The sequence below is a fragment of the Carettochelys insculpta genome, chromosome 25 (genome assembly GCF_033958435.1).
Source record: "Carettochelys insculpta isolate YL-2023 chromosome 25, ASM3395843v1, whole genome shotgun sequence".
NCBI classification, from domain to species: Eukaryota; Metazoa; Chordata; order Testudines; family Carettochelyidae; genus Carettochelys; species Carettochelys insculpta.
This window is the reverse complement of record NC_134161.1, coordinates 1,322,538-1,346,096: the sequence shown is the minus strand read 5'-3', so window position 1 is coordinate 1,346,096 and position 23,559 is coordinate 1,322,538. Positions and strand designations below refer to the sequence as shown.

The 23,559-nt window shown below is 42.3% G+C and overlaps 1 protein-coding gene across 4 annotated transcripts in view; it reads left to right on the top strand.

Annotated features, from left to right (window-relative positions):
- The window catches only part of KMT2A (lysine methyltransferase 2A), a 124,553-nt gene that overhangs the window by 24,030 nt on the left and 76,964 nt on the right, over positions 1-23,559 (top strand). For 3 of the 4 annotated variants that reach the window (XR_012642552.1, XM_074977131.1, XM_074977130.1), the window contains exons 2-6: positions 14,240-14,309; positions 16,946-19,617; positions 21,033-21,210; positions 21,621-21,855; positions 23,391-23,455. Coding sequence is in view for 3 of the 4 variants with exons in the window: in XM_074977131.1 (XP_074833232.1) it covers positions 14,240-14,309; positions 16,946-19,617; positions 21,033-21,210; positions 21,621-21,855; positions 23,391-23,455 (3,220 nt within the window). In the remaining variant the exon portion in view is untranslated. Of the gene's footprint in view, positions 1-349; positions 403-14,239; positions 14,310-16,945; positions 19,618-21,032; positions 21,211-21,620; positions 21,856-23,390; positions 23,456-23,559 lie in introns of those variants that run through there. The other variant, XM_074977132.1, reaches the window with a different exon arrangement.

Here is a 23,559-nt window from a genome sequence, read left to right as displayed (position 1 = left end):
TTTAGAGTTGAACATGTAGATTTTTAACACCCCCTTCTTTTGTCAGTTTGACAGAACACTTTTTTTTTCTCCTGAGCAAGTATTAATCCTTTCTAAGCCAGTTCTGTGTAACATTGTTTACATCTTGCAGAGAGCCCCACGTGTTCAAGGGGAGTGGCGGAGGAGACATGACAAGGCTATTGCTCATTGCAGTGCTGTGTGCAAAATATGAGACCTTGAGCGATGCGCTTCTGCAGCATTCCTTTCCCAGCTCTGCTTAGCTTTCTGTTTAATTCTGTTAATCTACTGTAAATGGAGACATAAAACCCCCTTTTTTTTTTCTTTTTGTAAAATAGTGACTAAATCTTTCAACAAATGTTGTCTTTATATTTTGGAGAAAATATTTGATATGTATTTCTAGCGGTGAGTGGTAAAGCTTTGTTTTATACCACTGTTTTTCCTTTCCCCAATGCCTTGTCATTGCTGCTACTGTATTGGAGAGAGAATGCATGGCAGTGAAAAACCAGCCATTTCTCTTCTCTTCCCTTTGCATACTGTCACTATTTATACATGTGCGAGTGAATACGAAATGTACAAAACTATTGCTGTGTGACACTGATAGTCCATTGCTACTTGTGACCTATACAGACATTGTAAATAAATTTGAATGTCAGCACAATCAGAGCTCAACACATCTTTCTAACATTGAGTCCATGCTTAGAAATCTAATTTTTCTGTGGGCATTCTCTTTCTGGATGTAATTTGTATTATTTCTCTCTCTTTGCAGCTCTTATTAGTATTGCAGTTCATGGATTTACATGTGCATCCCTGTTTGTTTGTGGGGAGATCTGTGAAATGACTAGATTGCCAACTTATTCAATGAGACCAACACAGAAGACAGAATACAGTGATTTCTTTTGTGTTTAATTAGGGCATTGAAAGTCAGAGGCAATTTTTGCAAGGCAGGAAAGAATTTCTTTATCTTTAAATATTACCTTAAAGCTTAATGTATTCTTAGAGTAGGCAGTAGTAAGAGTTTGTACAAATCATATTCATGTGCATAATTATTTTTAAGGATAAAACTCATAGGAACACATTTTTGTTCTGAAAATTTGAATTTTTTTGTTCAGAAAATTGCATAGTATTCTGTAAACTGCTCAGTTCTTTACTGAGTTGTTATGACATGATCTTTCTTTGTCTTGCTGAAGGATGTTTTAGTTACTGAAGCAATTAAAACACACAGAGAGCCCCCAGAAACATTTTATCGAGTTAAATCCAACATGCCTTTCATGTCCTAACTTGTGCAAACACATAGGGTAATAAATGGCAACTTAAAAATGTAGTTTTTAGTGACTGCAGAAAAAATAAAGTCACTTAAGTATTATATCAATGTATACAGTGCTTATAATTTGGCAACTTTCACAGTGGAGACTGTAATATATTTCCTTCTGATTTAGTTTTTTACCTAAGATTTTGAGCACTTATACATCTTATATGCTGACTCTGTTTAGTGCAGAAGAGTTTCTTAAAATACTGCTGACACTTACCCATCAAGTTCCTATAGCATAAACCTTATGAGCTCAGCTCGTAGAATTATGTAATTACATCAGAAGAAAAAACAAAACCTCTGGCTCTTATGGTTGTAAGTAGAAGCTTGTTAAGATCAATTTAATGCAACCAATTAAGAGATGTTTGTACACATCCTGAGAGAGTAACTGAGATGTGTGAAGTGCTGCATGAATCTCAGCGGGTGTTAACTCTCAGATCTACTGTGTAAGAGGCCAGTGCAACACCGTGGAACCGTAGGACTTGTTATGGGAGGAGAAAAGCACAGCAGGCTCAGTCAACCCATCTCAAGCAGGTACACCCCATATTCTGGGCTTAGTATGGGGTGAAAGGTGGTTATAGCTGCCACTCCTACCACTCCATGGGGAAGAAGGGACTCCTGCCTTTACAGAGGGTATAGGGGATTGAGTCCTGATGAAAGAAGAGAGCCCTGTTCTGCTGTCTTTCTAAAAGTGGGAACCATCTTAACACCATCACTTTTAGTGGAGTGTGGCAAAGTCATGGGGAACTCCGTGTCATTTTATGGGTAGGGACCTGGATTGCCTGAATTCACCCTGGCCCCATCTCAGTGTCAAATAGATTTAATCTGAAGTCTTCCTACTGGAGTAAAAACATGAGCATGTTGGGCTAATTCTGATCTCAGATATGTATGCAACTCATATTCAAGTCATGTGATGTTATATGCTTGTATCCAAGGGCAGAATTTGCCCACAAGAATATAATTAGTATGTATATGTCACATTCAGCAATTGGTTTACATCAGCGGTTCCCAAGCTTTTTGAGACAGGGACCCATTTTGACAATTCGGGAAGGCCTTGTGAACCGAGGCAATTCAAACCCAGGGGGTGGTGGCGGGGAGAGGAGGTTCCCCCTGGGAAAAACTGCCCCTCTGCCCCCCAGCTTAAACCCCTCTCAGCCCTAAAATGCCCCCCATCCCACATCTTAAACCCCTCTCAGCCTCAAAATGCCCTCTGCCCCACAGCCTAAACCCTTCTCAGCACCTCCCTCCCCCAACGCAGGCTTAAACCCCTCTCAGCTGGGGTTGCCAGATTTCTTAAAAACTTACATGGGACAGGCAGCTCCACCTGTGGGATCCCCAGCCAGGGCTGCCTGTCTCACATCAGATTTCCAAAAAATGGGACGGAGACCCTGTCAGCCCTGCAGCTGGGATCTGGCTGGAGCACTTAGCCCTGGCCAGCAGCACCAGCCACAGGATCCCAGGCAGGGGACCCTGCAGCAGTGCAGTGGGAGCTGTCTGGGGCACAGAGCTCTGACCAGCTCTCAGCCCCCTCTGTCACCCGTCCACAGACTTAAACTTGTCTTAGCCACCCCACCTACCTCACGGGGGAGTTCCAAGATGCTGCTGCTGACCCCCACTCCTTCATTGGGCCTCCCCCTTCTTTGCCTGGCTCCCCCCAGCCCTCCTACTTCTTTCCCTCCTGTGCAGGGGGCAGTTCCTTGCCCTGCAGTGCTTAACTGGGACTCAGTTTAATTGGTTTGACTGCCAGCTCTCCTGCCAACCATTAAAGCAATTAAACTGAGTCCCATTTCAGCACCATGAGGCAGGGACTGGGAACAGAGGAGGAGTCAAGAGGCTGCAAATGGCTTCTTAAGAGCCCATCTGGCGACCCCTAGAAAATCTAATCATGACCCATGTTTGGGTCCCGACTCATAGGTTGGGAATTCTTGGTTTACATAGATTTTCTCAAATATTTCGTACTAAGAATGACAATTAAGTATATTAGGAATATATGGCAGCTGTAAACTGTTTACAAACATTCAGCAAGAACCCACAAGCATTCATGTCCATATATGCCATTTGAGTTCTTAAAACAAGCTGTTGATGCTTCAGCGATTGCAGTTGGATTTTATTGACTACTTTGAAAAAAGATGGAAGCAGGAAGTGTTTCTCCTTCACATATAAGGAACACACTTAAAAATGCTTTTAATGTTTTCAGGTAATATACTGTAACATAGACATAAGAAAAAAAATTTTATTGGTTCATTTTGGCTTCCTTTTCAAGCAAAGTTGAACATTAAGAGCTGGCCTATGCTAATTCACTGAATGGTTTTGCTTGTGTACTGTATTGCCATTGTTAGAATTTTCTGAGATTGATTGGTGGTGTTAGCTTGTATTTTAAATCACTTGTTTGTGGGTAAGAGGTATTACAGAAATGTATCTCCAAGCTCTTTACAATTTAAGCTTTATATAACTGTCTAATGAGGGGAACTATAGCCATTGTGTGGGGTGGAATACAATAGTTATTTTATGTTGTATGGCAAAAAGACGAGAAGTAGGGGCTGCTACATCTTTTGAAACGGCAGAGGAGCTTTATGGAGGGAAAGTGTAATTGTTGAAGTTGGAATTTGGCTGGGGGACCTGGATCAACATGCTGCCCTTGTGAAATGTCCTATGAAATCTTTAATTACACCCCGGTGAATAGGAGTTTTTCTAATGTATAATTCAAAAAATCATCAGGAGCACATGTACTGAATCATTGACAGCCTTCATTTCAGCAGCTATATGTTTCTTGGTTTCTCCCATGTGTGTATAGGTTTAGCTCAACTCTTAAGCTATGATCTAGTCCCCCCCCCCCCCCCACATCTTTTTCTGCCACCATTGTGTAAACTCTTGGCTAAAGCAATCATGCGTTTTATTTTGAAGGGAGTGAAAGTTGTGGTCATTCTTTTAAAACACTTGTCTTCATTGATTTTTCAAGAGAAATACTAAAAAAAAAATAATTCTGGAAGAAAGTTCTGTGATTTTTTGGCCAGTTGCTGAGAAAGCTCTGTTCTTTGTTTTCAGATGTGTTATGCTTCAGGTTGACGGTTTCTTTGAAGTGTAATTGTTGATAGAGGTTTTGGTCCCACAGCAGGTTGCATGACTGAAGGAAACTTGGTCCATTACCTGGGAGGACCTGAAAGATGAGGATTGTTGTCCTGTAACTGGATGCTTCCAACTGAGATTCTCAACCTGTTTACCATTGTTGGCCACATATGTTGCTCTTGGTGTTAAGTAAGCTGCAGCCACACAAGATATATACTGCCTGCATGGTCCTGAGCATGGTGCATGGTCCTCAGCAGTGTACTGAGAACCACTGCCTTACAGTAAAACAGAATGAGTGGAGCACTAAAGTGATGTGTTTTTCCATGGCTGATATCACTCAGGCAGCATGGTGTTCCACTTTGGATTAATGAGAGCTCTTTATTTGAGCTGCAGGAGTAATATAGTAATAAATATTATATGGAGATACACATCTCCTAGTACTGGAAGGCACCTCAGGAGGTCATTGAGTCCAGTCCCCTGCCCTTTTGGTAGGGCCAAGTTCCATCCCTTTTTTTTTTTTTAAATCTGTTTGCCCCAGGTCACTAAATGGCCCTCTTAAGGATTGAACACGTAACCCTTGGCTTAGCAGGCCAATGCTCAAACCAGTGAGCTGTAGTTCCCCACTCGTTTCTGAGTGAGTCAGTTGTAGTAATCCAGTGTGGGATTCACAAAGCGGTGAGTTGCAAGAGCCAGATTTTTTTCCAATGACAGAATACGGTTATCTTCTTGGCAAGGTGTAGAGGAAAGAGAGTGATTTCAGCAGCTGTTGTTGTTTGAATATCTAGAAGCAGGGATGAATCCAGAAGAACATTGAGGCTGAGGACTGAGTTGCCTATTTGTGTCCATGCTTGCTCAACGATAGGTAGGTTTACGGTGGTAGCTGGATGTTCCAAGTGTTTAAATCTTCCCACCTCTGATTGTTGAAGTTTAGTTTCCATCAGTTGATTTTCATCCAGTTGCTGATCTCAGCCCCGGTGATGGACTAGTTCAGTAGGGTTGTCCATGTCAGTGAGTAACGTGCTGATGTTTAAGTCCTGGTTTCCCCAAAGAAGATTAATGGAGTTGTTGAGTAGAATGAGTACCAAGGTGCAGGTCTGAAGGACTCTGTATGAGGGCGGTTTGATAAAGAACGATAAGTTCACCGCCACCCTCCAGTTGTGATCTCAGGCTGGTTTATGGTAGTATATGTTGGTAAACAGTGACAAGTAACCCAAAGATCTAACAATATAACCATAGACATCCTTTCCTGTCATTGGACAGGAGATTGTCTATAAGCATGATGACTAATGCCACTTCTGTTTTGTGTCTTGGCCTGAAATATGATAGAAATGTGTCCAAGATCTTGGCAGTGGAAGGGTATATTAAAAATGGCTTCTTGCCATTTTTTTTCCAGTTTAGTTTAGTCAGTTGAGTACTGGATGGTGGTCTGCAATATTCATATGTATCAGAGAGATACTCGTGTTAGTCTGTATCTTGGAGAACAACAAGAAGTCCTGTGGCACCTTATAGACTAACAGATATTTTGGAGCATAAGCTTTCGTGGGCAAAGACCCGCTTCATCAGATGCAATGTTTGTAAGGATAGTATTTTCTTCTTTATGCGTTGTAGGGGAGTTGGTAAGTTTCATTTTCATAAGGGTGGCTAGTTGTCAGGAGGAGACTTGGAGGAACCTGAGGAGTGTTTACTAACCAAGAGGTACCCGGGTCAGATTTGCATGGCTTCAGAATGTTTCTTGTTACCCAAAGAAACTTCCATGTGAACTTAAAAATGAGTTTAAAGCACTGGTTATATAAGGGAACATAAGTCTATTTACCCATGGAGCTAAAGGAGAAGAAAATCTGGCTGTGTTTACACTTGCATTCCTCTTTTGAAAGAGGCATACAAATGAGAGAAACTGAAAATGCAAATTAGGTGCAGATTTACATATCCGGTGCCTTATTTGCAAAAGAGCTTCTTTGAAAGAAGAAAAGCAGCGTAGACATAGCTTTTTCAAAAGTAAACCCCATCTTTGAAAGAGCCCTTCTTCTCTTCTTTGTGGGAAGATAGTTTACTTTTGAAAGAGCTGTGTCTACAGTGCTTTTATTCTTTGGAAAGAAGAACATGAAAATGAGGTGCCAGATATGTAAATCTGCACCTAATTTGCATTTTCAATTTCCCTCATTTGCATGTCTCTTTTGAAAGAAGAGTGCAAGTGTAGACACACCGTCTGTGTTGGAAAGTCTTCACACTCTGTATGGTAGCTCAGCTCTGATCTGGTCCTCCTCTGGTCTGAAAACTTAGGCCTTGGCTACACATGAAAGTTTTGGTACAACTTTTTCAGTATGAACTACCTTGTGCCCATATGTGCAAACTTTTAAATTTTGTTTCTTAACCTGCTTTAATCTGTTTAGGAAGTGACATAGCCCTATTCCTGTATGAGGTATTACAGATAAGATTTGTATGACTAAAACCCTGTTTCGGTTTAATTACTGTTCCTAGCTGTACTCTGATTGCTGCCTCAAGCTACATTGTTTCACACCTGGGTGGGCTTGTTTATATGCCCTTGGATCCTTTACTGCTCTGGGATCATTTTGATTTGGATGTCACCTTTCCATTTAAATATTGGCATGCAGCCAGGCCCTTTGTAATTCCAGCCTGTGGCAAATTTACACATCAAGTCACATACCCTTTATAGCAGCCATGCTGCTGAATGAGCCCATCAGGAAGCTCTGGACTTTGCTGACTTTTGGGGAGAGGAGCACATCCAGGCCTGTCTGAGCTGCAATCCTGAGAGTGTGGAGATCTGCTAGAGGCTGCCAGAGCAAATGCAGCAGAAAAGTGGTAATAGTGGGGTGCAGCCCAATGCACTGTCAAAGCAAAGGAGCCTCTGACAAAGCTACAAAAATACCATGGACTAAACAGGAATTCTTGTAATGCTGCCAATAGCTGCCTGTACTAAGAGGAGCTGGACTGGATTTTTGCAAAGGAGAACGTAGCTGGGGTCTTGAACAGTTTGGAGTTGAAAGTGGAAGATATCCAAGCAACCAGAAGGAAGGTCTCCACACAGCCAAGGTCTCTTCCGCACACCCAACCCTGAACCAGAGGTCCGGGCTCCAAAGATGCTGTCTGAATCCCATATGGAGCCCCAGCCTGAAGCTGCTGAAACAGCTGTATCAGTGAGTACTTTGAGCTGTATTGCAATACAACTATAGAGGGGGATTTAAATAACTTTGTTCGGGTCCAGGCTGACAGTCACTGTTTTGCGGGGACATTAGCTCTTAGACTCCCCGCCTTCTCAGCTTCCTTCTCCTTGACCCCCCCCCCCCCCCCCCCCGACAAAATGGTATCAGTGCTGGAAATTTCAAGCTTAGAAGGGTTTATTTCCATATCAGGTTACACAAACAGTAGTCAAAAATGTTGCCTCTGTGAACCCCTGCCAATGCTAAAGTAACCTCTTTCATATTTGGCAGCCCTGGGACTGAGGTTGCTGGATATTAAACTATTCTGGATTATAGAGGGGTGTACCTAGCAATGCATAACACTAAAGAAAAACAAGATTAGCTATTAAGAAACAAACAAATGTATGCAAACTACTTTATTTATGAACAGTGGTAGTATTGTACACTGTAAACTTACGGTATTTGCTGTATTTATTTGTATTTACTTTCACCACACTGTACTTACAGAAAACATAACTAAAATTTACTTATGGCTAAAATCCCGTTTATTTGAGAGATTCAGAAGATAGAATGCCGGATATGAAAGAGTTTAGTATGTTTGATTCTTCCTGTGTCTTGTGGTGGACTATGCCCACTTCCTCTATTCAAAATGGAAACACTGTTAGGACTAAAACATTAACTATCATAAACAAGCCTTCCATGCAATGTAAGAGCAGATGCAGAAACAAGTAGTAGAATATGTAGTTTTGCTCCCAGTTTGATCAAGGCCTTGTGCTGCTAGCCCCATTGTTAGAAGTAAATTGCCAAAATAAGGCTACAGGGACATTTCAAAATGAGTAGTGGCTTATAAAATCATTTTTATTTTTTATGCAGCATCGTTAACCTCTTGGGTTCAGACCAGTTATTGCATGAGTGTTTGTTTTGTGGTGCTGGCTGGGCTTACCTGCAATTGTTATAAAATGGAATTTAAAGCAAGGAGAGTACAATAGTTGGTACCTACATTGCAAGACAGTGCAGCTGCCTTGGGCTGCTTATGTAGGTGGTGTGCTTCCCTTCAGCTCTTCTATCAGCTATGGAGCATCGTTGTGGTAAACGTCAGTGCTGCATATCTTCCTGGCTTGCTCATGATCTTTTTGAACACGATCCTTCTCTCCCCCTTGGGAACCCACATTTGGGTAACCTTGTCCAGTGTAAGCATAGCATCCAGAGGTGCTTGTGCAATTACTAAGCTGGCCCCTCTTGCTCCTCCAGCCCACCGTCCCACGCACAGGGGCTCTTATATAAGGGCGAAGCAATATAGAAGGCTCCTTGTCTCCAAGCTCGCACCAGGCTGGACAGCGTAGGTGGGACTAGCATTCTAAAATTACAAAAAAAGTGACATTTAATGATTTTGTATTAGGACAGTAACTGTATGTGCTGTTTCTCTGTTCTAGTTCTGAAATGCTGTGCTCCTCACTGAAAGGGGTCTTATGAGTTTTCCGAATGCCTGGCATACACCTACAGGAATGAAAGAGGGCAAGAAAGGATGGTTTCACTGACCTCATAACTGCATTCTAGCAGAGAACTATGAAAAAAGAAGAGGGAAATGGTTTCCTGCAAGAGTCCAAGAGGCATGGAAGGGACTTCATGGACAAGGAGGAGGGATGCTGGACCTAAAGGAGAGAGAAAACGCTCTGCTGGAGAACATTGTGTTGTGTTCACCACCACCACTCTAACCTATCCTGGTGCTGAACACTCGGGAGAAAACAGCATTGACCGTTACCAGAGGACAGGATCCTGGACTAGATGGACTTCTGGTCTGACCCAGTGTGGCCGTTCTTATGTTCTTGCTGAGGAGCCACTCTTCACATCTCGAAATAGACAGGGCCTTCCAACACCATTCTACCAGAAGACAGTTTCCATTCTTCTACCTTGTTTGTTTGTGGGTCCTTAAGCACAAATGTATGCTCAATATGGCTTTGCCACAATTATAATGGTTTTAAATTTGCAGTACAGGGATGAATCAATAAAGATTTTCAATATGTAAAACTCAGCTGAAATTTTTCGTTCAAGTATTGCTTCCCTAGATTTACACAAATACATTTCATTCTTTTTCTTGGCTTATGGTATGCTACTTTTCACACTGTGGTCTGAAAGTTGGACCAAAATACATCCCTGATAGTGTTTCCCTGACTATTTTGGGGCACCTTGTGGAAAAGGCAGCCTTTCTGACTGTTCTCAATGTACAGATACCTTTCCACCTCCTTCTCCCACCCACTGGGAAGGATCTCTTGTTTGCTCTCTCAGATTGGCCAAACAGAGCAAAAAGCACTTGTCAGAATAGGCAAGCGCTGTTCAAACATCCAGACTTTCCATGAGACAGACACCTCTGCACTCCCTTCAGTCTTCCACTGACATTCAGCCCCTCCTTGAGTATAGCTAACCGCTTCTGTCTGCTGTCCGAATGTTCAGTATAACGCTTCATAAGTCAGGGAAGCAGAGGGTAAGCTGGGTATCCCAGGTTGGCAGGTGGAATCACAGCACCATTAATATCTGTAGAGCTAGGAGAAAAATTTCCTTTTTTCAGTGCAGAAAACAAGGCAGATGTTTTAAATATCCTGGCTCTGTGGATCTTTCCCAACAACCCCCACATCAGTATCAATAAAATTTGCACAAGGATCAGTTTTCTGTTCACAAAATCTGAGGCCTGGCATGGAGGGTAAAGAATAAATATGTGGGTCAGGGGAGTTAAAAACTGATGCTTTAAGAAATAGATTTTTGTGTTTAATTTGGGTTTTTTATTTTTAAAAATCTAAAATTATGTCAGCCTGTGTTAAGGCCTAAACTACTTACAATTTATTAAAATTATTTAAGTAGTGTATGAGCCGTCTTTCTATTTTAGTGATGTGAAAGAATACAGCTTTTTCAGTTTTACGGAGAATCGGGGGGAAATATTTAACTTTGTGAAGTTTTAACTTTTCAGGTTAACTTGTGCTTTGTAAATACTTCATAATGTGTCATCTGCTACGTTAATTATCAGTTAGTTTCAGTCTTTTCTTAGTTTTTTTCCCTAAATGTGTAAGTATTTTAATTTTTTTTTGTGCAGAAGATGCTGCTGCCCAGATACTTTTGGGTTCAATTTAGGAATTAGAATTAATATTGTTTTCATTTGAACCAGTTAGTTCAAAGGTCAGAAATGGAGTTCAAAAAACTGGGAAGCTTGTTTTCCTCTTTGGCCGCTTCTACACAGGCCACTTCCTTTGGAAGTGGCGTGCTAATACACGGAACGAAAGATGCTAATGAGGCACGGATGCAAATTCACTACACATCATTAACATTATGTCACGTGATTTGGAGTCTGGAAGACCTTTCTTCTGGACTCCAAAACACCGTGTAGAAGTGTGGCCCTGGGTGGGTTGCTTCCGGAAGGATGTGCTTCTTCTGGAGGCCCCTTCTTCCCAAAAATTTTGGGGGAGAAGGGGCCTCCAGAAGAAGGACTTCCTTCCGGAAACCCCCCCAGGGCCGCGCTTCTACACAGCGTTTTGGAGTCCAGAAGAATGGTCTTCTGGACTCCAAATCACGTGATATTATGCTAATGAGGTGTGGTGAATTTGCATCCACGCCTCATTAGCATCTTTTGTTCCGTATATTAGCATGCCAGTTCCAAAGGAAGTGGCCTATGTAGAAAGGGCCTTTGAGTGTATGAATAACAAACAGGTGGAAGAGGAAGTGATTTACTAATTTGTAAAATCTGAAGGACACAGTCAAGCATTTTAAGGTTATTTAGGCACTTTAAAGATGCAGATAGATACCCACTGATGATCTTCAAAAATGCTTACACCATTCAGTTGTTTAACGCCACTTGACTTCAGTCTGTGAATTCATTCACTACAGTTAAGATTTCTTTGTTTACAAAATGTTAGTTTTAAATATAAAACATGCTTTGATAAACTCATTTTGTGTGTCCAGCACATTTCAGGAAACTTCATTTAATAAGTAAAAAACCATTTAGAATGCTCTTTGTACATTTTATTTGAATTCTACTTTCCATCCAAATGCAGCTTGACTCAATTTCCAAATTAAAAAAAAAATCCAATAAGAATGTCATTCATTACTGTCTTGCATAATAAAAAAGCAAAAATTAAGACTGAATAAATGTATTTTAATCTCTATAACTGCTTAAATAAACGTAAAGCTATAGCACCAAATTTGGTATAATGAGTAGATTTGGTTGCAAATGAATACGTCTACACTAGAAGCATCTGTCTACAGAAGTTACTGTCGGAAGAGGAAAAGATTAATCTTTTGATCAGCTCTGTTGGCAAAAGGGCATTCCAGAGCGTCTGCGCATCTTTTTGGTCGACAGTTTGTCAACAAAATGCATTTTGTTTGTAGATGCTCTGCGAGTTTTGTCCACAAAACTCTCTAGTGTAGATGTAGCCAATGTATTTAATGTTTCTACCAGTTGATGACCATCTTTCCATAGAAAAACAACTAAAGTGCCAAAAAAGATCAAGATCGGTAATTTAAATAAAGGTTTTCTGTTTGCCGATGTAAATTGTGATTAAAATTGGTGATTTAAATCACTTTGAAATCCATCCATTCTGGCACGGTCCTGTCAATGGCCCCAGTATAACTGGGGTATCCATTGATTCATCCGTCCAATCCATTAATGCACAATAATTCACTGGCGCACCTTACAACCCTATGGTAGCAGCACACTTTCACTTGCATGACGACAGCCCCGAGAGCTGGGTCTAGTACAGAGAGGGAAAAGTATGGCCCATCTGTCCCATCAGCCTTTTCCGTGTGGCACAGGCACTCCCACTAACTAGTGGAACTGGGGGCTTTCCTGCTGCACGTGGCTCCCAAAAGCAATGGCTTGTTCCCCTTCCAGTCCCTATGCATGGGGCAGCCAGAGGGCACTGTGTGCTGCTGCAGCCCATTGACTGGGAGCTGCAGTGGCAGCACACAGAGCCATCTGGCCATGCCCTCATGTAGAAGCCAGCTCAAAGAGGGACATACCATTGCTTTGGGGAGCTGCCTGTGGAAGTAAGCACCACCCAGAGCCTCTCTCCCTGAGCCCCTGCTTCATCTCTAACCCCCCAGTCCAAACCCCTTGGTCCCAGCACAGAGCACTCGTGCACCCCACATCCCTACCCCCACTGCAGAGCCTGCACTCCCAAAGGAACCTCCCCCTCCTCCTGTACCCCAATCTTAATTTTGTGATCATTCTTAACCCTCCATACAATATCATACCCTGATGTGGCTTTCTGGCCAAAAAGCTTGTCTACCATTGGTCTAGCAACACCAAACGGGTAAGCTACTGAGCAGCAGCAATTGCGATGGTGAGTTTCCAGATGACAGGATCCAAGTGCTCCTCTGTGGTGAGAGGAGCGCTCGTGTTGCTGTTCTTCTACTGCACCTCCGTGCTGAGCTCACATCTTTAGGAAAGTAGCTGCCTGAATCCTGAAGCTTTGCCACTATTGGTGGTCATCCCTGTCCTGCAGCACTGTCCCTGTGCCACCAGTCAGTGCTTGTTGGCTACACCCAGAAAGGGTACTGTATCAAGTGACGCTATTCTAGGAAAACATCCTGCAAGTGTAACACTCGGGTGTTTTCATCCTCCTCCTCCTCTAGCCATATCACTGTGGCTGTCTCCCAGACAAAGCCCTTTAATGGTATGACTGATGAAACATTTGGTGGACCCCAGTATGTTTGTGTTAATGACCATCAGGAATGCGGTGTTAAGCAGGGTTTCCTCGACTACAGCTTGAAAATATTGTTGGCATGCAAAAAACTGTTGAAATTATGAGATGGTAGGAAAGGAATCATGGCAATTTTAGTCTGAGCCCATGTCTCAGAATTTCAGTGGGTTCCAGTGGACAAACCCCCCAGCATGTGTTAGGAATTTGCTGCTGAACCTTTCACTTTGGGATATTTGCCCAAATGAACGGTAGTTATTTTGCAAAAAGCACATTGCTGTGGGGGTACAGTGATTCTGCAGGGAAATAGCTTGAGCAAGCACAAAGAAAGAGGTGTGGACACCTTCTTTCATTACAGTTATACTGGCATAATTGTAGTGGAAAATCTTATACTGAAAAAACGTTCCAGGACCAGCAAGCCTTTAAGGCCATGGTGTCCAATATGCATCTTATGGCAAATGTGGCTTGACGGGCTGGTAGGGCAGCTTGGGCAGTGGCACGGCGGCTCGGAGGCTCATGCAATGGCTCCTTAGGTCCCTTGTGGGAGCTCAGGCGCTACATGGCTCTTAGGGCTGTGCAGCTTGGGGCTGGGCGGCTCCAGTGAGTCACTAGGGGTGGGGGCATAGAGAGCCTGGCTGCGGGGTTGGGATGGCTGCCTGTGGGCAATGAGGGTAGGGGCAGGGGCCTGGCTGGCGGGGGGTGGAGCCTAACTGGTGTCGTGGGGGCATGTGGCGATCTGGCGTCTTGCTTTTGAGCACCACTACTTTCAGGTACATTGTGTGGTTTGTATGGGGTTTGTGGAGAAGAGTGTTTTGTGTAATATAAAGTAGATTCCCACCTGAAAGTGCTATTTATTCCCCTCTCAAACCTTATGAGCATTCTGTGGCTATCCCCCATGATTAAGTAGGGGGTTTTTTGGGCTACTGTTTGCGGAAAGAACAAGCATTACTATAGTATAAATTTTCTTTCCTGGAACTTTTTGATTTGAATTGTTTTTAAAACTTTAAAAATCATTTTCATTGCAGGATGAGCAGTTCCTAGGTTTTGGCTCAGATGAAGAGGTCAAAGTACGAAGTCCTACCAGGTCTCCCACAGGTATGTTTGGCTGATAGGATTAGAGGTTGAGTTACACATTGTCACTTTGCATGGTTTAGTCACATTGCTGTTCACTTTGCTATAGCTTATTCTAATGAGGTCTTGCAGGAAAACAGTTGCAGCTCTTTTTGTCCTATTCTGAGTAGACTGCTTAGAGGACTGTTGTTCCTGAGAGCCTGTGCTTCATCCATATCTAGCCCAGGCTGTCCTCCTTTAGTGTTTCTTCATAGTGCAGCAGGAGATATGTCAAGAAATTTTGAATAGAAAGAAGACTGATCTTTTGATGTGGATGTAGAGTCCTTTATTTGCTCTTCACTCTCTAATGAATGTTGTTAAAATGAGAGGAGCCTCTAACACACTTACTTGCACACGCACACACACGCTATTTATTTTGTTAATGAGGTGCTGAGCAATGACAAAGTAAGCTAAAATGGAAACTAAATGAAGTAAAATGAGACCTTAATCTTCCTGTTTTGTATGTTGTCTCTTCTGAGATGTGTAGTGGAGTCTTACTGAAGGTGTTGAATTGTATTAGGCGGTCTTCTGCAGTAATTTCACAAAAAAATGTCCAAATTAAAGTGAACTTGCATAGCTTTGTCTGATCATGAAGAATATGGCAGGTCTCTTCCCAGGAATACCAAGTTTGGTGGTGGTGGAGCTCCCATTCAACCTCAGTTGCAGCTTGTTCTGCATGTTGGGCAGTTGATAGAAGAGTTGGGGGCAGGAGATAAAAAATCCTCTGAAATTTATGCAGATCTCTAATACACTGGCACTCAACCTATTTGGCTCATTGTACATCCCATTCTCTTTCTTAGTTCTGTGGGAAAATCTTATCAGCCGCTTGACCCTGGCACTGACAATAGTATCAACCTAATATTGTGCAAATCCCTCTGCAAACATGCTGTTGCTGCTCAGCTGTATGTAGCAGCAGTTTCCATTTAAAAAAAAAAGTTTTAACTTTTGTCTCTCTTCTGATGTAACACTTATTTTAATGGCTCTGAAATCATAGACTCACAGGGCTGGAAGGGACCTCAGGAGGTCATCTAGTCCAGCCTTCTGCTTCATGCAGGATCAGCCCCCACTAAGTCATCCCATATAATAAGCATATAATTGAGCATGTTCTCAATGCTGTTTAAACTATAGTAGTAGTGTCATCAGTTGCTTTTTCCAAGTACCAGCCTGATATGTGTAGTTAATTTCAAAATTCTTAAGTTCTTTGAGGGAGTGAGCTTCCTTTTCTGTTAGGATGATGTGTTAAATTTTTTTGAATTTTAGTTTAGCAGGAAATAACACTTGGAACCAGAGAAGCCATGAATATTGGTCAGATTCACGTTTACTAAGAATGTAACATCCTTTGCATGTTTTTTGACTGTTGTCCCTTTCTGGTGGAATGAAGTACAGGCTGAACGTCTTTAGTACAGCAGCGTCTGTAATCTGGCATGATTTTAGGTAGCTGGATGGCTACCACCATGATAGATGGACAGGTCTTCCATTGGCCCATAAAGTTTTACAGCCACCAGTTGTCTCTGAGCAATGAAAGTGTGGGTAATGCTGCTAGAGTATATTGAGCTCCCATGGTCTGGCAAATTCTCTTATTCAGCATCAGTCATATCCTGATGCTGCCAGGCTAGAGCAACAATGGATTTACTGTAATTCTTTATATTCTCCCCATTCCAGTGCTATGTTGATATTATGACAGGCTTTCTTTTTGGTGACTCAAAAGTTATTTATGCCAGTATAACTGTAGTGAATTGATATGAAATCAAATGAAGATGGAGGGTTTGTGAGGAAAGGAGCAGTAGCTTATTATACTTCCTTTCATCTCTGGAGCCTAGGTTCACATTTTTGATTTGATTGCAAGTGAATGAGTTTGATCGTCTTAACCTAGACTATAATGGATAAATGTTCCCATTAAGATATTCTACACAGCTTGGCCCAGACAACAGTGTCTTCTAAGGAGATACGTTGTACTGAAATCCTGTGAATGTCTCAGATAATGGCTGAAGTGCATTGGCGGAGCTGTGTGGGAACCCATGGTGGACTTCAGGTTAGGATTAAGGTGCACTGGCAGAGGTGGCTAATGAAATCTTGCATAACAGATGCGTGCCACCAGTCCTGAGTGTAATCACAAGCATAACATTTGCTCTAAAATTAAAGCTAAGCAAAATCTTCACTTAGTGAAATACCAGTTTTGGTTCACACATTCCCGAAACACTTGGCGTAATGGCCTTTGTGCCAGCTTGGTAAGTATGAAAAATATTTTTTTTTAAATTAACTAGTTTTGAACTAGTTTACATATACATTCTTTGTATATGATGATTCAAGAAAATTAATCATAGGCTTTACTGTTCCCTTGAAAAACTTATTTTTGGCATTGTTTCATAAAAGTAAAAGTTCTTTTCATGTTTTAGAAAGTAACCTCTGTTGTAAGGGAAGTGTGTGTTTGTTGGGGAACTCTTTTATGTACACTTACTACTAAGTTATATTCATAGTGGGTTGGTGGATCAAAATTATGATAGCTTGTTCTATACCTGTAATGTGCTTTGTGATGAGTAAGGTCAAATATGATCTGGATAGCATTGTAACAGTGAGCAAAAAGCCTAATGTGTGCTCTGCATTCTCTACTTGCTCTTCAGTGAAGTCCAGTCCACGCAAACCTCGTAGGAGACCCAGAAGCAGTCCTGATCGAAGTTCAACTGCGCAGTCGGACTCTTCATCAGTGTGTTCCCCCCTGAGCAAACCTGAAAGCATGTCCATGGAAAAGGTAAAGAAGAAGGACATGAAAAGTGGGGAAAAGAGACGAGGAAGACCTCCAACACTTACCAGTGTAAAGTTCAAGTTATCACAAGTAAAGGACTTGTCAGATGTTCAGAAGGGGAGCAAAGAAGCAAAAGAGAATCTGAAGAAAATAAAAAGGGCACCATCCACTACATTTCAGCATGCTGCAAAAATCAAGAAGCTTCGAACTTGTAAACTCTCCCCACTGAAGTCTAAATTCAGAACTGGAGGGAAACTTCAGATTGGGAGGAAAGGAGTTCAGATTGTGCGCAAGAGAGGAAGACCACCATCTTCGGAGCGTTTAAAGCCTGCCTCACCACTAGTCATTAATTCACAGCTGGAGAAATCCCAGAGGGTACGTAGAGAGAGAGATGGCACGCCACCACTCACAAAAGAAGAAAAGACTGCTGTCAGACAGAGCCCCCGTAGAATTAAGCCAGTTAGGATTATTCCGCCTACCAAAAGGACGGATGCAACAATTGCTAAGCAACTCTTGCAGAGGGCTAAAAAAGGGGCACAAAAGAAGATTGAGAAAGAAGCAGCTAAACTTCAGGGCAGAAAGGGAAGGACTCAGCTCAAAAACATCCGGCAGTTCATCATGCCAGTTGTGAGTGCTATTTCTTCAAGGATCATTAAAACACCCAAGCGATTCATTGAAGATGAAGACTATGATCCTCCCATTAAAATCACTCGCCTAGAGTCCACACCAAACAGCAGGCTTAGTGCTACTTCTTGTGGATCCAGTGAAAAATCAAGTGCGGCTTCTCAGCATTCGTCTCAGATGTCTTCAGATTCTTCACGATCTAGTAGTCCTAGTGTAGATACGTCTTCTGACTCTCAGGCATCTGAGGAGATGCAGGCTCTTTCTGAAGAGTGCAGCAATACTCCAGAAGTTCATACCCCTTTACCCATTTCTCAGTCCCCAGAAGACGATAGTGGTGATAGGAGAAGCAGAAGGTTTTCGATGTCAGAAAGGAGTTTTGGCCAAAGGGCAGCTAAAAAACTGTCAACTTTGCAAAGTGTGCCCCAGCCGCAGTCCTCTTCCTCTCCTCCTCCACCTCTGCTCACTCCTCCCCCACCATTACAGCCCGCTACCAGCATTTCAGATCACGCACCTTGGCTTATGCCTCCAACAATACCATTGGCTTCACCTTTTCTACCCACCTCTGCTGCACCCATGCAAGAGAAACGGAAATCAATTCTACGAGAACCAACATTCAGGTGGACCTCTCTGAAGCATTCTAGGTCAGAACCACAGTACTTTTCGTCAGCAAAGTATGCCAAAGAAGGTCTCATCCGTAAACCAGTATTTGATAACTTTAGACCTCCGCCACTGACTCCAGAGGATGTTGGCTTTGCATCTGGTTTTTCAACACCTGGTGCTACGGCTCCTGCTCGCTTGTTTTCTGCTCTCCATTCTGGAACAAGATTTGATATACACAAAAGAAGTCCTCTGCTTCGAGCTCCAAGATTCACTCCAAGTGAGGCCCACTCCAGAATTTTTGAATCTGTCACCTTACCTTCTTCTGTTAGTCGAACCACTGCAGGAACTTCTGCATCAGGCATATCTTCTAGGAAACGAAAGAGGAGAGTATTTAGCCCGATACGATCAGAGCCCAGATCTCCTTCGCACTCCATGAGGACAAGAAGTGGAAGACTTAGTACCTCCGACCTGACAACTCTCACCCCTCAATCTTCTGTCTCTTCCTCACTAACTAGCATGTCTGGTACTTCTCTTGCCACTAGTGCCTTAAACTCTACTTTTACTTTTTCTTCCCATTCCTTGGCCCAATCTGGGGAATCAGCAGAGAGAAGCCAGAGACCAAGGAAGCAGATCAGCACTCCAACTGAGCCTTTCTCATCCACTAATCCCACTCCTCTGTTTCCCTGGTTCACACACAGTTCCCAGACAGAGAGAGGAAGAAATAAAGACAGAGCTGTGGAGGAATTGTCCAAAGACAAAGATGTTGACAAAAGCGTGGAAAAGGACAAGAGCAGAGAGAGAGACAGAGAGAGAGAAAAAGAGAACAAACGTGAATCAAGGAAAGAGAAAAGGAAAAAAGGGTCAGAAATTCAGAGTAGCTCTGCTTTGTTTCCTGTAGGTAGAGTGTCCAAAGAAAAAGGTGTTAATGAAGATGTTGCTGCATCATCTTCAGCTAAAAAAGCTGCAGGGCGAAAGAAATCTGTAGCAGTAGATTCTGTGGCAGATGCTTCTGGTGTGGCTCTTGTAGATATGACAGCTGGCAAAACCAAAATGCCTAAGAAAAGTAGAGGGGGCTTAGAAAAATCAGATCTAGACCTAAGCCCCACTGTTCTGCCCCTTGAGAAAGACAAAGCACTACGCCTCTCTTCTCCTTCATCAAGCACGGTTAAACATTCCACTTCCTCCATCAGCTCTATGTTGGCTCAAGCAGACAAACTTCCAATGACTGATAAGAGGGTGGCCAGCCTCCTAAAAAAGGCTAAAGCCCAGCTATACAAGATTGAGAAGAGCAAATCTCTGAAACAAGCAGATCAGCCAAAAGCACAGGTATTCTTTCGGACTTATTCATGAGTGGACTTCACAGTGCATTTTGTTTTGTACTTGGAACGAAAATTGGTAATGCCATTCAGATGCTAAAATAGAACAAAAAACATATTAATTTGAATAACTGTTAGAGCAACAGATGGTAACTAATTTGAAAATGAGAAGTGCTAGGCAGAAGTTGAGGGGGAGAAAAAGCTTCTGGAATCAGTTCAGGATGGATCTGCATATATTTTCTGAGAACAGTGGAGTGTAGTTGCTGAGTAGATTTTTCTGGCTCAGTCTGATGGAGATGTTCATCTAGTGGTATTTTAAGTGTAACAAGCAGGGCATGGCGAAGCATATAGTTATCTCTTGCTCCTTGGTGTATGTTTCTGGTACCCCCATGTATACAAAGCTGTCATCCACAAGTGACAGCGGTCCTGATCTCTGAATTTTTTTAAGGTTTACATTGCAATAATTTCAGTCTCATGGGATGGAAGTGAGATCCCAGGGGCATTTTCATCTGGAGGTATGGGACCTCATCCATCTGTCCTCCTTGACCCCAGTTATTCTTTCAAATGCTCTCACTGTAGTCTGTTTTGGCTGCATTTTCAGGTAGTTGTTCGTATTTTTGAATTAAAACGGCATTTGACCTGCGCTAACAGATGACATTTGGGAACTGAGGAAAATAGATTTCAGTAGAAAACCTCCAGAGCTTTTATCCCTTCTATCAAGTTTTGTCCTCCTATTTATCCACTCTGTACCACTGCATGCACTCGCTCTTGGCCAGTTTCACATTAGGAAAAAACTACTCCCTTAATGTGGTCTTTATGGAAGTATATTTGTTCATCAGAAATGCCACTGAATTTGGGAGCAGGGGGTAGGAGGGAGAGCAAATCCTGAAAAAAACATTAAATAACTTTTTCTTTTAGCGGCAGGAATTAGAGGCTAGTTGTACTTTCATTTCTAGACCTTTATAAAGGGGCATATGCAGCCTAATTTTCATATGTCCCACTGAGAACAAGGCTTTCAAACAGCCTGAATTGTACTTCCGTCTTCGTTGGAGCATTTAGACTGGTGGAATACTGTAGCATCTTTTATCCTCCTTATCTGTTCCAGCTTTAATGTTTTGGCACCAATTCATTTAACGTGAGCATATGGTATTAAGGTATTCAGGTCCTTGAAGTAAGAGGTTAAAATTCGTTATGGACCTCTAGTAAAAGAACAAGAGTTCTTCTTTACTGTTCTTTAAATTACATCTTCACTGGGAAGGAGTCTACAAAAGTTATAGCGTAAACTCTCAAATTCTTATGTGATGTGCAATTTAAGCATCTGGTTTTAACCTCTGCCTTTTTCCTTAAGTAAGCTTGGTGCATTTACAAGCACATGCAGAATGATTTCTTAAGAAATGCTTATGTTTTTGCACACCTGAAACTTAGGGTCAAGAGAGTGATTCGTCGGAAACATCAGTACGAGGACCACGAATAAAACATGTCTGCAGGCGAGCGGCTGTAGCACTAGGCCGTAAGCGGGCAGTGTTTCCTGATGACATGCCTACTCTGAGTGCCTTACCATGGGAAGAACGAGAGAAGATATTGTCTTCCATGGGGAATGATGGTAAAGTCAAGATTTTTATGTTTGGGTCTTTGGAGTTGTACACAATTTTGATGCTATTGCCCATTATTTTAGTTTTTTCTTGGCCACTACGTGTATGTTTCTATAGAATGGACAACATTCTGGGTAAAATTATAGAGGGCAAGGTCTGCTGAATGAAACAGTTCAGATGTTTTCAGTAAGCTTCCAGTCTGAAAGGTAATTTGCTAGTCTGAACACTGTTCATTTTTTAAAACTTCTGTGCCATGAAGTATCAGTTTTTCTCATTGGAAATCATTCACAAAAAAACACTCAGATTATATGACTCTGAGGATAACCTTACACTTTTGATGGAATGGGTGGTTTCTGAGGAAACTAAAGGCTTCTGAAATGGCGTTGGTGGCCACTGAATTCACATCTGGTTTTTTTGACAGATAAGTCATCGATAGCTGGCTCGGAAGAGGCTGAACCCGTTGCTCCTCCTATCAAACCAATTAAGCCTGTTACCAGAAACAAGGCGCCCCAAGAGCCTCCAGTGAAGAAAGGTCGGCGCTCAAGGCGCTGTGGACAATGCTCGGGCTGCCAGGTTCCAGAGGACTGTGGTGTCTGTACTAACTGTCTAGACAAACCCAAGTTTGGTGGGCGCAACATAAAGAAACAGTGTTGCAAGTAAGTGTGTATTTGAAAAGCCGATTAGCTAACCCTTGTGTGGAGAGGGGAAGCCCTGAAATTGTGGGTGGAAAATTTCTCATTTACTGCTTAGAAGCTGAGTTGACAGGCTTTGAAGGGGAACCCCTTTTGCTCAATGTTGGCTGGTGTTGAGTAGAGGGCAAAAGAAAGTAGGATTTGCCAGAGTGTTTTTGCTCTGAGTTGTGGGCACACCTTTTCTGCAGCTTCCTCCCTACACTCCATACGCGAATAAGCTTGAAAGAGAACTGTAAGGCATGTGATAGAGCAAAAAGCACTGATGCTTTTAAAGGTAATTTGGTAATTGCAGGGAAGCCTGAAATTTATTTGCTCAGATAATATGTAAAGAAAGGGATTCCTCACAGTGCGTGATGCTTATCCAGTGTGTACTGAACATGGCTGGAGATTGGCTGAAAATAGCACTTTTTGGATCCTTTTTATTAGTTTAGCTAAATATTTTTGTATACAAACATCCCTGAGGTTGAGACTTACCTTCCTCATTTCTTCAGTCATTGCATTAGACTGATTTTACCACACTGGATAAACTGTTTGAGAAGACAGCAAGTCAAGTGGCATAAAATATTGTTTGATATGAAGGCTATTTATAAAGTGTAGCTGTGAGAATTGCTGAGTAGTATGCATCTGTGTGAAAACAATCTGCAGAGTACAATCTGTAAGTAGTATGTCTCCCAGCAGCTTGGGCTTGGCTTTAGACAAGGTTGCCAAGATCTGGCATCCTGCTGCAAGAGCTAAAGGAGAAACAAGCACTATCTCAGTAGACAGCAGATATCTCCTTCTTGATATTGCATGGGATCTAGGAGTTCAAGTTTATTGCAAAACAACTTGATGACCTTGTCTCACCCCATGCTGTATAAATGAGGGGGTGGTTTGCATATGGGTAGGATTCCTTTCTTATGAACCAAGTCCAAATTAAGTCACTAAATGGTTGGCCAAACCCTAATTTGCCTTAACCAGAATTCAGAGAACTTGCAGTTGAGGGATTTGATGTCATTTTCCTGATCTTTTGAAGGTATCACGAGACTTCTGTGCCTTTCAACCCTAGCATATGAGAGAGCGAACTGATAGTGCTATCACCCTCGTGCTGATAGAGCCACTTCATTTCTTGGAGCACTGCTCACATACCTTAGTATTGGATGACTGTAGTTATTTCGAGCCAAAAGGAAAGTCAAGGGTTCCTCAGCCTAAATGCTTCTGCAGAGAAAGGTTGGCAGTGGGAATATTGCCTGGTGAACAATGTTCTCTCTAGTCATTTACATCCATGTGCAGAATAAATTTTAATGTGCACCTAGGCAAGTACAGATGTAAACCAACAGTAAAAACAAAATCTAGTTGTGGGCCCTCTGCTAATCAGCTGCGTGGCATTGGACTGTCTCCCAAGCAGCTGCACAGGGACACAGCTTTGAGGGAGCACTGCTCTTTTTTCAGCAGAAAAGCCTGCTGAAGCATGCTGCCATCCTGTACCCGTTTCTGATTGTTCTTTATCCCTTTCATCTCAGGATGAGAAAGTGCCAGAATCTTCAATGGATGCCTTCAAAAGCCTATCTCCAGAAGCAAGCTAAAGGTATGCAGGGTGTGTAATGGATTATCCTTTTCTGGGGAAGGGTACTAAATTCATATGTGAAGCCTTTGAGGCTGCATTGAGCAGTAGAGCCAAAGCCACAAGTT